Source organism: Falco punctatus (assembly GCF_963210335.1).
Source record: "Falco punctatus genome assembly, chromosome: 4".
NCBI classification, from domain to species: Eukaryota; Metazoa; Chordata; class Aves; order Falconiformes; family Falconidae; genus Falco; species Falco punctatus.
Window position 1 is genome coordinate 100,977,580 of NC_137583.1, and position 15,862 is coordinate 100,993,441.

Genomic DNA, 15,862 nt, shown 5'->3' on the forward strand with positions numbered 1-15,862 from the left:
GCATTGTGGGTGAGTCATTGCCCCTGCTGTCACGGTCAAGCTAGTACTACCAAGATAGCAACTGACAGCTGGAAAAGCAGCTTCTCTTCGGGGAATTGACATTGCAGTTTTGTTTTCCTCTGGAACTTTGTTTCTAAGTTGGTAAGGAAGGCCCTAGGTTTTTACTTCGCTAGAATAAACCTGCTTATTTTTCACTTTTTAGATTTATCTAGTGTATGAATTGGTTAGTCTGGTGAGCACACGGGTTATTGCTTTTTTGGAAATAGTAAGTTCACGCAAGGTAATATGTGTGCAGGCAGACTTCCAAGGGAACTTAAGAGGAGGCTGGAAACTCCAGTGATTGTGTTACATATCCTGCCAGGCTTGTTGGGTTGGCAGGAGGGCTGATGTCTCCAGGTTCTCAGAAGAAGCCTGCTCTGACGGAGATAGATCAGTACGTTCTGATAAGGAACAGATGTTGGAGAAACAGCACACTGTTTGAAGAATGCCCCTGATCACAACAGCACTTTTATAAAGTCAGGAGAAAGTGAATTCCCTCCCACTGTGCACTCCTGTCCTGCACGGTGTGTAGTTTACATGGGTTCTTTTATGAAGAGCAGCAGAAGAAATGTCTTCAAAACATCACATGGTGCAAACAATTACTGTCATGCTGAAGAAATTTTTATTCTGTATTGCTGTTGTAGGTTAGGATGGTTATTCAGCTGGCTTCCTGCCTGGTGTCCCACTTCACTGCTACACCTTAAAGAGGCTGAGGACAAAATGCTAAAATGTAAGTCTTTGGTTTTTTATAAGTTTTATAAATACAACTAGATTTTCTACATGTAATCTACTAGATTTAATCTACATTAAATATAACCAAAGAAGTTTTTAAATATGGCTTTTACACTGTGGTGAAATAAACATGTTTAGAATTAGATTTTCATTGTTCCCTTCTTCAGATACTTGTTTGTAGGCCCTCCTTGGAAAGGGAGCTCCTATTTAAAGCAGTGGTTTCTGTAAACTGTACATCATATTTTATCAGGCATGTCTAGCAACATCATTTTTTCCTACTCTTCCTTCAGGTATTGCAAGCACATACAATAAACAATATGTGTATATATCTAATGGAAATAAAATATGGACACTGACATTCTCTCCAGACCTTTCACATAAAACTCCGCTTGTTCTCCTGCATGGGTTTGGAGGAGGTGTTGGACTGTGGGCTCTCAATTTTGAAGATCTCTGTGAGAACAGGACCGTTCATGCTTTTGACCTCTTGGGATTTGGACGTAGCAGTAGACCGCACTTTGACACTGATGCTCAGGAAGCAGAAAATCAGTTTGTGGAATCCATAGAAGAATGGAGAAAGGAGGTGGGGTTAGAAAAAATGATTTTACTTGGACACAACCTAGGTGGATTCCTGGCTGCTGCTTACTCATTAAAATACCCATCAAGGTATGTGAAAATAAAGGAATGAAGGAATTCCCTTTCTGTATTTGACTCATGATTTTTACACAGATTTTATTTCATCAGGCTTTTTATAGATTATCTTTTAAAAAGTGACTGTGCTGATTTAAAGGAACTTGACGCTGAATTTTAAGCCCAAAGTATTAATCGTATGGTTTGTTTCCAGGTGAATAGAAAAAAGTAGATATGGTAAACATACTTTTCTGTTTGTTTTTCTGTACTTTGTTTTTGTTCAGTAACCCCTTGCCATGTTATAAGGTGAAATAGCAAAGATGGTATTTGTGGGTGAATGTTTTGTGACATCTCTGATCAAATGTAAGTTTGTGAAAGGAAAATAGGCCTGTTTCTGTCAAACTTCCCATTATTATGGATAACGTTGAAACTTCTGAGCATAATTCCCGTAGGTAATTTATGTCTAAATGCTAGCAGTCGGCCTGGTGCCAGCATGAAGATGTAAAAATTATTTTAGTGACTGTTTGATTTAAATTGTCTGAATGCCACTTCATATTTCTTCTCTGCGAAACAACCCAGCTGCAGCAGTCCTGTAATTGTATTTCATCAGCATTTTCTGCACCACACTGTGGCCAAGAGCTAATCCATTTTTTTCCCTTAAACTAATAATTTGTCTCTTTTTTTATATAGTCTGGTTATATAGCCCCTTGTGAGCTAGTATCCCACCAGCTGAGGTCATTCTGTACCAAGAAAAGGACATTACTTTTGTTTAGATAGACATAGTGGAGTCCTGTGAAAAACTGTGAATATAAGCTTTCCACATCGTATAGCAGAGTCTATATTATACAAAACATATCTTACCCTTTTATATTCACATCGATTTATACCATATACATTCCTTTGTCTCTCATTTGGACATTTTGAAGTAAATTCATACATCTTTTTTTCCTGAAACACTTTGCCACTTCTAGGTGGATGACAGCTGTCACATGCGGCTGGATATGATGTGTGAAAGTAGGTATGTGTCTAAATCCAGAATTGCAGTGAAGAAATGCAGTCCTCTGCTTTAGGGATGTAAACCTGTTATCCCTTTGGGCATAAAATAACTTTTAGTTAACTGTAGTTAGTTTCTTCTAGGAATCACAATTTCCTTACCCCTTTTTCAGAAATAATCTATAAATGGCACTATCCTATCCCTGTGGGATGGGACTTTGTTTCTGCCCCCTGCTGACTTGCATCGAAAGTGACACTGTTTTCATGCCTCACTTGTGTTTAAGTTGGAGTTAATTAATTTGGAGGTGTTTCGGTTTGTGCTTTCACATTACTCATGTTTCTCTGAAATTAAACTAACACCATCAAATTAGAAAATTGACTGGTCAGATCTTAAGATGGCATTGTATCAAGTGATAAACATAGCATAGCTTTCAGCCAGATTATCTAACAATGCTTTAGAGGCTTAAGGGATTCTGGATACATACTGTTAGGCAAGTAGATCTGTTTCTGCAAGCTTAGATGATCCATTAATTTACTGCACTGTACCACAGTTGTTCATGGGACATCTGAGTTTACTAATCTAAAAAGATTCCCATTTAGAATAGTCCCGGGTGGTGGTGATTTTCAAATGCTGCAACTTCTGGACTATTACTACTGGGATTCTTCTCATGGTCAGCTTCCTGTTATCCCGCATTACATTTTAGGTTTGATTGCCAAAAGGAGAAATGCCAGATAGATCGGAAAGTATTAAGAAAGGAAGCATGAAAAAAAGCGTACTCTTACTTCTATTCATGTCTCCGCTGTGTTATGTTTAATGCCATAGTTTTTGCATAGAATGTGTGACTGCCCGGAACAGCTCCTCATTGCTTGCACTCCTTAGTGTCTGACCTCTCCTGCTTGGTTTGTATAGTTAAATTCTATCCTATTGTCTCTTACAGTGGTGTTTGTTGCTGTGTGCAAATACACTCGTGGTTGAGCTGACAGCCAAGAAACATCTTTGTGAGGTTAATATTTTTTCAACCTCGCACATATTTTTGGTTTCTGAACTGATCATAGTCCAGAATAGCCTTTGGAATCACTTCTGACATCATTTTAGGCATTAAGAACTCTGCTGTATTTAATATCTCATGTCATGGCTTTGAAAGAGGAGGAAGTCTTGAAGAAGAAAGTAAAGATCAGAGAATCATAGAATTGTTTAGGTTGGAAAAGACCCTTAAAGATGATCAAGTCCAACCATTAACCCAGCACTGCCAAGTCCACCACTAAACCATGTTCCTAAGCGCCACATCTACACGTCTTTTAAATACCTCCAGGGATGGTGACTCAACCACCTCCCTGGGCAGCCTCTTCCAGTGCTTGACAACCCTTCCAGTGAAGAAATTTCCCCAACTTGAGGCCATTTCCTCTTGTCCTGTTGCTTGTTACTTGGGAGAAGGGACTGACTCTCACCTCACTACAGCCTCCTCTCAGGTAGTTGTAGAGAGAGATAATGATGAAGCTTGCATGGAACATCATCTCAAATATGCAAAACTATAGCTAAGAGTCACTTTTTCAGAAATCGGCAGTATCTGGGACAGTTAGAGTAGGTGTTATTATGGGATTAAACAGAAATGGACGATTCTAATCTGCCGAGATGAAATAGATTTTTTGCTTGAATTGATGGAAGGTTGCATGTGCTGGAGACTTGTACTATGCTTTCTGTACTATTCCTCTGAGTAGTATTTTTACAAATTGTCTCTCTGATGTTTCTTTCATGACCTAAAATCAATACATTTAGAAGACACCTGCTAATTTTGGTCTGCCTCTTTCAGTTCAAATTTTACTGTGATAAGATAATTTTTCAGATTAGTTGCATCTTTTCTTAGAACAGATGGCTTAGGTAGCTTGGAAGCAAGTTTACTTAAATGAAACAGTTGCATTATATTCTTTTCTCTCAAATTAAACTGCTCCTGCAAATAATATTGACTGACCATATAGATTAGGCTATTTTTAAAAACAGAAAAAAACCTGGCCTTTTTCTCAAATGTGTATGACAGTGGGTATCTATTGAATACTGAGTTTCTCTTTGTGAAATGAGCGTCCAAGTTCCTGGTGTTCATGCATATGATTACTTGCAATTCAGTCTCTCTCTAATTAGCAATTGAAAGCAAAATCATTGATGAATCAGGAAGTAGGTAATAAGCCACTGTGGTAGAATTGACTAAAATAGGTTGTGTAGTCCACAGGTAACACATCTCCGTTGCACTCAGTCAAAGAAAATTTAATGAGCTCTAAACCTCTGAACCTTTTTTGCCAACAGGGTCAAACATCTTATCTTAGTGGAGCCATGGGGTTTTCCGGAGAGGCCTGACAATGCTGACCACGAAAGACCAATTCCAATTTGGATCAAAGCACTAGGAGCTATATTGAGTCCCTTTAATCCGTTAGCTGGGCTGAGGATAGCAGGACCCTTTGGTGAGTTTAAGCTACATTTAAATCCTGCTTCTGTTTTCATTAAACATAATCATAGGGTAGATACCACGTTAAGATAAGTTTTGTTCCAAGCCCATATTACCCACAGAGAAAAGAGATGGAGAAGAAAGTGGGGAGGGTTTGAGGAAAGACGAACTCTTCAGGACAAGAGTGTAAGCTCTTTCTATTAGAAATACTAGTATGATAGTTTATAACAAGCTACGTTATTGTAAGCTACAGGTACAGTGGGTCAGGTTATGTGGTCATCTGCTGGGGAAGCCTAGCAGAGGCATGAATGTGGTAAGTTTTTTTTCTGGTTGCCTCCGGTCACAGTCCATTTAGTTTTCCTTCCAAGTGGAGTTTGATGAACAAACAGAATTTCCAAATTTGGTTACCATTGGAAGGCATTCTTTCATAAACTCATTAGTCTTTGGCCTGAATTCGGAGAAGTTAAATTGAAACTGGATTCTTTCCATTAGCCATTTTTTTATTATTCTAGCAAATTTTGTGGGTCTCATTGGTGTCCTGCATTACAGTGGCAGTCTCTCCTTCATATTTCTATGCTGCTTCAACAGCACTGATGAGATGGTAGATAAACTCTGTCTACTCCAATACTAGGACTGGGTAGGGATGACCAAAAATGATTTGGTGCTTAGATTAGATTTGTGAATTCCATTCCTAGAGCTGAATACCTAAAAATTCCTCAGGACAATGGTAAAGTCACTGTACTTTTTGTGGAGGTCAGTGACAACGGTAAAGTCACTGTACTTTTTGTGGAGGTCAGTCTTCAGTGTTAGTATTTATTTGAGCGTTTCCATAGACACTGTGGAAAACATCAGCCAGACAGTTGAGAGTGTCTTCAGTTAACATCATGAGAATGAACCAGTGTGATTTCATTCCAAAATTTGTTCCAAAGGTGCCTTGACTCCTTGTTTCATTCTCTGCTGTAAATTCCCAGGGAAGGAGAATGGTTTTGTGTTTGGACCCACAGGCAAAACACTTTTTATCAAAACAGAAAGTGAATTCTAATATTTGGTAACTTTCAGTCCTTTAGTTTTTGGAAATGGGCATGCTGTGGCCTCTGCTGATGGCAGGGGAAGATGCAGAATTAGTCACTTTCTTCTGTGTTTTCTTTTATTCCCAACCAACTGTATCATTTGTGTTAAAAAAAACCAAACAAAAAACCTGTCTGTCTGTTTGCACTTGTAAGTCCAGCAATTGAACTCTCCATAGAGAAAATACAAGCAGCAGAGCATATTGCAGAATGTTTGCAAAATCTTCATCACTTCAGGGCTTAAACCGCTGTTTCACAAGGGAATTACTTTCTCTTGTGCTGTATTGGTTTTCTGAATTGTTTTAAAGCATACGTAAGGGTGTGTTGCAATAGTCTAGTCTCAAGGTTACAAAAGCATAGATCACTGTGACAAGGTCTACATAAATAGTACCAGGTCTTTGGCCAGGGACAAGTGGAAAGAAGTGACATCATCATAATTGCATTGATTAACAATAGTATGAAGTTCCTACTCACTGGAAAAAGAAAAACACAACCCCCGTTTTTAAAAAGGGAAAAAAAGAAGACCCAGGAAACTACAGGCTGGTCAGTCTCACCTCTGTGCTTGGCAAGATAGTGGAGCAGATCCTCCGGGAAACTATGTTAAGGCACATGGAAAATAAGGAGGTGATTAGTGACAGCCAGCGTGGCTTCACTAAGGGCAAACTGCCTGACAAATTTGGTGGTTGCCTACAGCGTGGTTACAGCATTGGTGGATAAGGGAAGGGCAACTGACATCATCTGCCTGGGCTTGTGCAAAGCATTTGACACTGTCCCGCATGACATCCTTGTCTCTAAATTGGGGTAACATGGATTTGATGGATGGACCACTCAGTGGATAAGTAGTTGGCTGGATGGTCACACTGAAAGAGTTGGGGTCAGTGGCTCAATGTCCAAGAGGAGACTAGTGACAAGTGGTGTTCCTCGGGGGTTCGTAGTGGTACCAGTGCTGTTTAACATCTTTGTCGGTCACATGGACAGTGCGATTGAGCACACCCTCAGCAAGTTTGCCAACGACACCAAGCTGTGTGGTGTGGTTGACCTGCTGGAGGGAAGAGATGCCATCCAGAGGGACCTTGGCAGGCTTGAGAGGTGGGTCTGTGCAAACCTCATGGAGTTCAACAAGGCCAGCAGGTCAAAGGAGGTGCTTCTCCTCCTCTGTTCTGCTCTCATGAGACCACATCTGGAGTACTGATTTAACTCCGGAGCCACCAACATAGGAAGGACATGGACCCATTGGAGTGAGTCCAGAGGAGGGCCACACAGATGATCAGAGGGCTGGAGCATGACTTCTATGAAGACAGGTTGACAGAGCTGGGGTTGTTGAGCCTGGAGAGGCGAAGGCTTCAGGCCAACCTTATAGCAGTCTTCTAGCACCTAAAGGGGCCTACAAGAAAGCTGGAGAGGGACTTTTTACAAAGGCATGTAGCAGTAGGGCAAGGGGTAATGGCTTGAGGCTGAAAGGGTAGATTTAGATTGGACATTAGGAAGAAATTCTGTACTGTGAGGGTGATGAGACACTGGAACAGGTTTTCCAGAGAAGCTGTGGATGCCCCATCCCTGGCAGTGTTCCAGGCCAGGCTGGATGGGGCTTTGAGCAACCTGGTCTGGTGGAAGGTGTCCCTGCCCATGGCAGGGGGATTGGAACTAGGTGATCTTTAAGGCCCTTTCCAACCCAAACCATTCTATGATATGATTCTGTTTTCACTTGATAATGTCCAAGAGGTAAACTGTGAGATGATCTCTTCAGGGAGGAGTAGTATTCTTAGACTAAGATTAGCCTTGTGGTGAGGCTCTTGTCCCAGAGGTGCATCTGGTCATCATCAGAAGAAGCCTCTCTTCCTTAAAGAAGTGATTCAGAATAGGAGCTTAACTTCAGAAAGCCTGAACTAGCCCCTGAAGAGACCCGCTTCTCTGCTTTGGCTGTTTAGAGAGCATGGGGGCAATGGCTTTCCCAGGTTGAATCTTACAACAGTTCTTTTGTCTTATGTCAAGATTTATACACCTGTTTTTCAGCATAGACTTCTGATCTAACTACTGTTTAGCTGAAAGAAGAACTAGCTTCAGAAAAAGAGTGTCATGTAAAAGGAGAGCACATACTTACATGTAAGGAAGAGAAACAGCCCAGCTTTTTCAACAGTGCCTTGTGGTTCTGAAGGGTGGGATGCTTTTGACCCACCCAGTGCAGCCAGAGCAAGGAGAAAGATCATGTTGGTATCATGTGAGACTAAACTGGTGGCAAAAAAATACTCTGCTTAGCCCTTTTGCTGGTCCCCTTTACATGTTTCTTCTATTGCTGCGAGTGGCCCTTCTCAACCATTCCCTGTATGTATTCAGCAGGCATTGAATTGCCCCTCTTCTGGTGCAGCATAAAATCCTTTGGAATATTATGGTGTAATGCCATCATGTTTTCCCAAGACATGCAAGTGCTGAAACAAAACATTGGTTTAGAAGTCATCAAGCTTAGCCACAAGTTTCAAGGGAACATGTTTGAAGGGTTGTAATGAAAACTGTTAGGCAATCTGATAAAGTTGTCTATACTAATTCTTCCTCTAATAGTATTTTCTGTTTTAACAGGATTAAGCCTTGTTCAGCGTTTAAGACCAGATTTCAAGCGAAAATACTCATCAATGTTTGATGATAACACTGTGGCTGAATATATCTATCACTGCAATGTGCAGTCACCCAGGTGAGTACGAGTTTCCCGGTGCATGTTTTGAAGTCTGTCTTTCATTTACTGAGTGCCTGCTACTCCCTCCAATGGCCATGGCAATAGCATGCATGTTTTGGGTTTTTTTTAAATTGTAACATTTATTTCAATAATTGAAGAAAAAAATAGCATTGCACTTTTTCTGAATTCCAGAAACTGATAGATGTAAAAGCTATCCTAATTCTGTATTTCCTCTAAACTGCCTGTGTGTTAATTCTGAGAGAGCTTGGACATTTATTTTTAACAAAAACATTGTTGCAGTGGTTTAATTTGTAAATATTTTCTTAAAAATAAGGCATGTCATTCTTTTAAGTACTATCAGTACTGTAAAAGCATAGGCTTTTTCTGCTGAAAATTACATGCAGACCTTGAAAACTTTTATTTCTTACTAGTAAAAAATCCTAGCCTCATGTACTATTGCAATCTGTGTTACCAAAAGGCACAGATATTCCAATTTAGAGAAAATGCAGATCCAGTGGAAATGTAATTGTTTTTACCCTTTTGAATGACTTGAAGTGGTGAAACAGCTTTCAAGAACATGACAATCCCTTACGGATGGGCAAAAAGGCCAATGCTGCAACGGATTCCACAAATGGATCAAAACATTCCTATCACTGTGGTCTATGGAGCACGTTCATGTATAGATGGCAATTCTGGCAGCACTATCCAGTCCCTGAGACCAAATTCGTATGTGAAGACACTAGTAAGTTGACTTTTAAAGCAATTGTTTGTTTGTTTGTGTATTGTGTGTAATTGTTTAAGTCATATCTGACCGGGTTTTTTATACCAACTGTGGAAATGCTGGCCCTTTGGTTTAAAGCCAGGAGTAATAACTTATGTTTTCTGTAACAGAGAGAGAAAAAGCAGGCAAAAGAGTATTGAATTCCCAGAGTAAGAAGGATACTCACTGTAGCACTAGAAGGTGAATTAGATCTTTGAGCAACGTCATTCTTGTGCTCTGCAAAATAATTTCCTCTACAGTATGCTATACAAGTAGGTTTTGTGGTCATTGGTAAGTATCTGGGGTTTTGTCTGTGTTTTAAACCACAGCAGTCCTAATTTCTGCATTTATGTATGATAGTGAGGAGGCTTTCGTAAGCTGTTCTAATCTGTATAATGCTTTTATTTCTCTCATAAGGGAGTGGTTTGTAGCTGGTGCTTAAGGTTCTTCTAAGCGTCTTTCTTTAAGTCTTTAAAAAAATACGTAGTGTTGCCTTCCTAGCTAATACATTCTTGTTTAAAGGTGCAACATTATCATTTAAAATGTGTGTACTTGCAACTTGATGTGAAAGTACACACTGCATTTTTTGTGGATTTCTATAAAACCAAATGAATTTAAGTGTTCTTCATGCATTGTCACATCAAGCAGCTGTGGTAATTGAACATGCATATATGTTACAGTGCTATGGCTTGATAAAATGTTTGAATAGACCATCTGTCTTCTTACTGATTTGTCTGGACAGCAGTGTACGATACATGGTGTTGATGGTGTACTACAAGAAGTCACTCAAAATTTTATAATCTTGATATAGCTGACATCAGAGCTGGAACTCAGAGAAAAGGTGTTGTTATTGAACTGTTTACATGTTAAAGAGCACAAATGCATGTCATAAATGTTGACATCCAGACTGAAAGTGTCACTTAACTGAGTCAAGAGAGAAAGTTATAACAAAGAGTCTCTGTTAAGAAGTACGCAACATATTGCCAGGATAGGCATATACTATTCAGGCAGATTCTTCCAGTCTGGTCAGTGGCTTTTAGAAATGACTGTGGAAAGCGGTTGTATTCCAGGTTAAAATTTTTAAAGACAAATACCGATTCTAAAATGTAAATTGGAGGTAAATGTAAATACCGATTCTAAAATGTAAATTTAAAAAAAAAAAAAGAAATTATAGGGACGTTAAAAAAACTATGAGATGCAAAGGTTTGGCATGAGGCTTAGGTTGAGATGTGGACTGATAGTGCCATCTTTGGTAAAATGCACAGAGGTTCTGGGGTTTTATTATGTGTGTTTATTTCTAATTTTTACTTTGAGTTTGTGGGAGTTTTTAACACAATATCATAGCTATACTTTAGTGGGCTTCAATTAGACACTTAAGCGGGAGTGTTTTAGTGGAGGGAGGGGAAAAATAGATTTAAATACAAATTAATCTTGGAGTGATTATAGAATGGAAAGAAAATGGATTAAGTGTCTTTGCTGTACACTGTGGTGATGGCTGTCTTCATATTAGTTCTGGCAGAAAATGATAAATTTTAGGAATAGGGTAACCACCCTATGTGTGGTTACTTTTTGCCCTTATTTTTGTTACATATTTGCTGTGAAATAATCTGGGTTGCAATTGAGCAGTTCCCCCCAATATGTTGCATCATTTGCATTTTACTTGTCCCTGCTTAACATAAGAGTTATTAATTCAGAGGGTTGAAATGTGCTTCCACAAGTCTAGAAAATCCCCAGCAATTTAAGCTTCTGAGTTCTTAATCATTTGCCCTAGTACCTTCTTTAGTCTCTTACGTATCATTTTTATAATAAGAGACAGAACTGAAGAGCCACCCAGCAGAACTATTTGAGCAGAGAATGAAGGGGATGAAGATGAATCAGCAGTTTGACGTGTAAAGCACATTCTCCTAAGTTTGTTTTGTGGTGACTTGTATGGTTGTCTTTTTCAACAAGGTGTGCAGCTGAATCAGCAGTAGTTTTACCCTCTTTTCCTGCGTAGCAAATTTCCTTCAACAGGTGAAACAAGCTTTTATTTTAATTTGTGTTTACAGTCCTTTTTAGGCTGTATGATACCACCTCCTGGCAGCAGTTGTGCTAACTGCATTAACACAGGCTGGGTGCAAGAGATCATCAGTTACTGTTTCAAAATTTTTCTTTTCAAGTAATAATGTTATTAAGTAGGTCATTTGTAAAAGTCAGGTTCTTCACATATCCCAGTGTTTATTTGGCTTTTTACATTCTTGTGATTTTGACCTGTTTCTTTACCTTTATCCTCTAGGCTATCCTTGGTGCAGGTCATTATGTGTATGCTGATCAACCTGAAGACTTCAATCAGAAAGTGAAAGATATCTGTGATTCTGTGGACTGACTGTCTTCTGTTCTTCAGAAAGTCATACCGTAGATAGCATTCAATAGCAATACTCTCTAAGAAATCACTAAGGAATTCGGAGCTAAGGGAACAGGCTCTGTTTGCACACTGTTTCTTCTAAGAAGCCATTTGCACACTTAAACCACTGAGTGCCTTTTGAGGGGCGGGGGGTTAGGGAGATTTGAAGCAAACTTTGCTTTAGATTATTGGCCTCTCATATATGAAATTACATGTAACTTTTTAAACTGGAATTTTCTTCAAAATTTAGTTGAATTTTGCACATGTTGGACTCTAGAAATGTTGAATTCTCCACTAGCACAGGGAACTGTATTGATACAGAGACAATGTATAAAATGCAATTTGGTTTCTTTACAAACATCCGTATTTTTTAGTTGATGTTTCATAGCAAGAATATGAAATCACTCATGTATTTTCTTTCTGAAATGCAGAGCTCCATACACAATACTTTAAGAGGGTGTTGGTTTTTTTTATTGGAGTGATAACAGCTTATGAAGCTGATTTTGGGAGAAGGGCAAGGCCAAAATAATGAGCAGTGTCTGTCACTGAAATACATGTGTTACTTTGTAAGGAATTGGGGCTTGATACTAGGAACTCTTTCTTCTGTTGGATTTTATTTCCATTTATCTCAAGGAGTCTTCTTTTCCATCTGTGCAGCTTTTATGGAAGGCTCACTTTATTAAGAGTCGATGATGTCCCCAGCACTCATGCTTACATATCAAAAATATTTTGATATGTAGATTTCAGTGACTTAAAATGCAGAAGATGGCTTGCTAGTTACTCCATCTATTTTTAACATTTTTCTGCAAGATTTGTTACTAGCCTAAATCTAACAATTGTAAGTTGACAAGACTTTGCTAACGGCTAGGTAATTCCTTTTCTCTTCAGACAGAAAACCTAGTCCGCTTTTTAGTAATTTCAGGGTGGAGGAGAGGCAGAGGGAAAATAAAATACCGATGTTCTCTAATCAGGAACTACAACAGCATAGTGTATTTCAGTTAACATGCAGCCTCCTTATAGGAAGGATTATTACTGGAATGAACAATACCACTGTAACAAATTATAATTACATGTTTTGGTGATTGTTTATATAAGTATAAATGTTAATTGAGTATTTCATTACTGGAGATAATCCAGTCTCTGCATCTTTTTGAAATCGTAGGTTAGTTCTTCACATGCTTAGTAAATTATATAATAAGCAAAATACTTTGTCACTTTAAAGCCAAATTATGTGGTGGTTTGTTTTTTAACAAGTTTACATGAAACTATTGATCTGCTTTTGAATCTTAAATTGACTACTGAAGAGTTCTTGATACTTTTATACATAGAGAATTTGAATTAACGATAGCACCGTTTTAAAGCTTGAGTGGAATTCAGTGCATTTTTTTCTCAAATTAAGGAATTGTTGCACCTATTTATGATGTGGAAGGCAAAGATACCTAAAATATTCAGGAAGTACTCTGATTATGTTACCAGCTGAACATAATCTCCCTCTTTTTGAAGGAGATATTTATCTATATGGTGCTATGTAAACATCAAACAGTCTTTGTTGACTGCCTTGACTGGTAGCACTTAATATCTAACAAGCTAAAGTTTTTAATTAAAATTTACTATTGAATTACTTTTTCAATTAGCAGATGCCAGATTTTTTTAAACAAAGTTTTCGGTTATTTGCTAAAATCTTGAATTCAAAATGGAAAATCAGAATATCAGTTGTATTTTTGAATATAAGCTATAAATTATCAGTCATGCCACCGTTTAGGTGGATGCCTTCAGTATGTATTTTCTCACCCTTTTCAGTGTCTTAATTTGTATTTATCAACTTAAACAGCTGTTCTGTTTGTAAAAATGTAGTGCAAAAATATACTGAGTCTCCTCCAAATAACAAATGTGAAACAAACTTGGTATTTGCAAATAGCACTTACTGAATGGAATTCTAGATTCCACATCAAAAGATGGAAGTAGGGGTAAAAATTGCACACTGAATATGAATATTGTTTTAAATATCCCTTGCTTTTTCAGCTTATTGTACTAATAAGACTTACTGCTTAAGTTTTGCACGATAAAAAAAAAAATCTTAAATGTTATGTTTGATTAATATTAAGACATGGTGTTGCTTTTGTAAAAATTGTGTAATGAAGCCCTAGAAATCAAGCGTAATTAACAAGCTGAGCTAAACCATCCCCAAAACCATGGTAATGCTTACTTTCAAATGTCTCAACGTTCTTAGGTTTTCTTGTATTTAACTGAAACTGGTACCCATTTTTCAACAAGTAGCTGCAAGTTCAGAATGCTGGTTGTATATACAAAGAAAATGTTTGTTGGTTGTCTTCCAAGCAGTATTAGATACTGCTGTGAAGGTCAAGGTGGAGTATTGAATATCCTATTGCGTGCAACATAACCCAATAAAGTTACTCTACTAAACATCCAAAGAGGTGCTGAACAGAAAATGAATGGCACATACTAAAAAGACATGGGAGCTAGACCTTTTGTGAGCAATTACTGTCTAGGAGCAAGCTCAGTTTTTCCAGAAGTTCTGTGTCAGTGCGATGACCAGTTGCTTAAATGTACTGCAGTGAGCACTGAGCACTGAATACTGAATGCTGTTTTTATTACAGTGCTATAAAATAAGACGAGAATCACAGACATGAAGATACCCAAAGATCTATCCTGTTCTAGCAACAAAATGAAGACAGCTGTGTACCAGAGGCTAGGGCATAACAAAAAGAATCCAAAATATTAATAAAAATCAAAGATTAACTGTCTAAGTCTCCAGGACACGCTCTTCGCTCTTCTTCCTGGGGTTGTTGTGATAAAATTTTATTAAAGTAACTTAGTAATATTTTGTTTGCATGGCTGAGTTCATCTTGTTACTTATTGAACCCTGCCAGATTAGATTTTAGTTCTGAAAAACTGATTTTCAGAGAAGTAATTTATTGATAAGATTCTATAATAAAACATTTGCAACAATCACAAGAAAGTCCCTCTTTGTATCTGATTGTGAAATGGAAATGGAGAATGTGAATTTGTGGGCGTTGCCCTTGGAAAAATGGATCCGAACAGGAGAAATGCCATCATCTGGTTTCACTTGGATTAAACCAATGCTGGCATTTCTTTTTAAACCTTATCTTTCGAACGTTGCTACAACTGTTTGTGGGGAGCTGATGTGACAGTCTCTGTCTGAAGTGATTTCTGTGGTCTGTTGTGGTTCCTTGAATTCCCAGTCCTTCCAGATCAGTTATACAGCTTTCTGAAAGTAAGACAAGATTAAATGCTGTAAAAACATCTGGATTCAATGTATGGGCAGGCATATGCAGGAACGCCTGTTTTGCTAGCATTCATTAAAATGTGAGCTTCCAGAAGCCTAGGGCTAATAGTCAACTGCTGTTTAAATGTGTAATTTCTTGGGGCTTCTTCACGTGTCTGTCATGTTGTTGGGTTCTTTTACATCAGCCAGTTCACCATGAGCCCATCCTGCCATGTTTAAGCATAGCAGCGCACCCAGATCGCCAGAAGCCTTCATCTAGGGATTTATTTTGTAGGAAACAAGTGAAACTTGTCAAAGGATGAGTCAGTAAAGGTAACTGGAGAGGTGCACGTTTTAATGAGACCAGTAAGTTCAGAACAGGACACAACTGCTTTCTGGTATCAGTGGCAGCAAGTGAAAATGGATGGAGACTTTGGGTGTTCAGGCAGGGGATGTGTGGACTAGTGCGTAGAGCAGAGGCACGTAGCTCTATGTTATGTATGACAGCATACACCCACCACAAGGAACAGTTAAGAGCTAGAAAGGAACAAGGATGCTGAAACCAGCAAAATTCAGCTGAAGGGTGTGTGTGTGTGTGTGTGAACGCTTGTTTCAAGAACCAGTTCAGCTCTGGGTGAGGGTAAGGGAAATGGTGAGGGAAAGGTTCAGGATGCCTAGGGCAGAGGGAGCGAGGACTGGCAGACAAGGAGAAAGAAGAACCTGGCTGGCATGCTTGGGGTAGGTGTGGAGTTCTGGGCTAGAGGAGAAGGTAGCTTGCAAGGAGATGCCTGCAAGGAGATGACACAGTCCCAGACGGCCAGCTTCTATAATCCAGTTAAGAGCTAAACTGCAGTATCTCCTCATGTAATTAATTCCTCATTGCCCAGCTAAAACACTGAGTCTCTGGC

The 15,862-nt window shown here is 38.8% G+C and overlaps 1 protein-coding gene across 2 annotated transcripts in view; it reads left to right on the forward strand.

Moving 5' to 3' along the window:
• The window catches only part of ABHD5 (abhydrolase domain containing 5, lysophosphatidic acid acyltransferase), a 31,333-nt gene extending 16,245 nt beyond the window's left edge, over positions 1 to 15,088 (forward strand). Inside the window, exons 1-7 of one of the 2 annotated variants that reach the window (XM_080387282.1) lie at positions 26 to 563; positions 684 to 769; positions 1,062 to 1,434; positions 4,691 to 4,845; positions 8,471 to 8,582; positions 9,120 to 9,306; positions 11,600 to 15,088. In XM_080387282.1, the coding sequence (XP_080243408.1) occupies positions 760 to 769; positions 1,062 to 1,434; positions 4,691 to 4,845; positions 8,471 to 8,582; positions 9,120 to 9,306; positions 11,600 to 11,689 (927 nt within the window). In that variant the 5' untranslated portion in view covers positions 26 to 563; positions 684 to 759 and the 3' untranslated portion in view covers positions 11,690 to 15,088. Of the gene's footprint in view, positions 1 to 25; positions 564 to 683; positions 770 to 1,061; positions 1,435 to 4,690; positions 4,846 to 8,470; positions 8,583 to 9,119; positions 9,307 to 11,599 lie in introns of those variants that run through there. The other variant, XM_080387281.1, reaches the window with a different exon arrangement.
• The last annotated feature ends 774 nt before the right edge of the window (positions 15,089 to 15,862 follow it).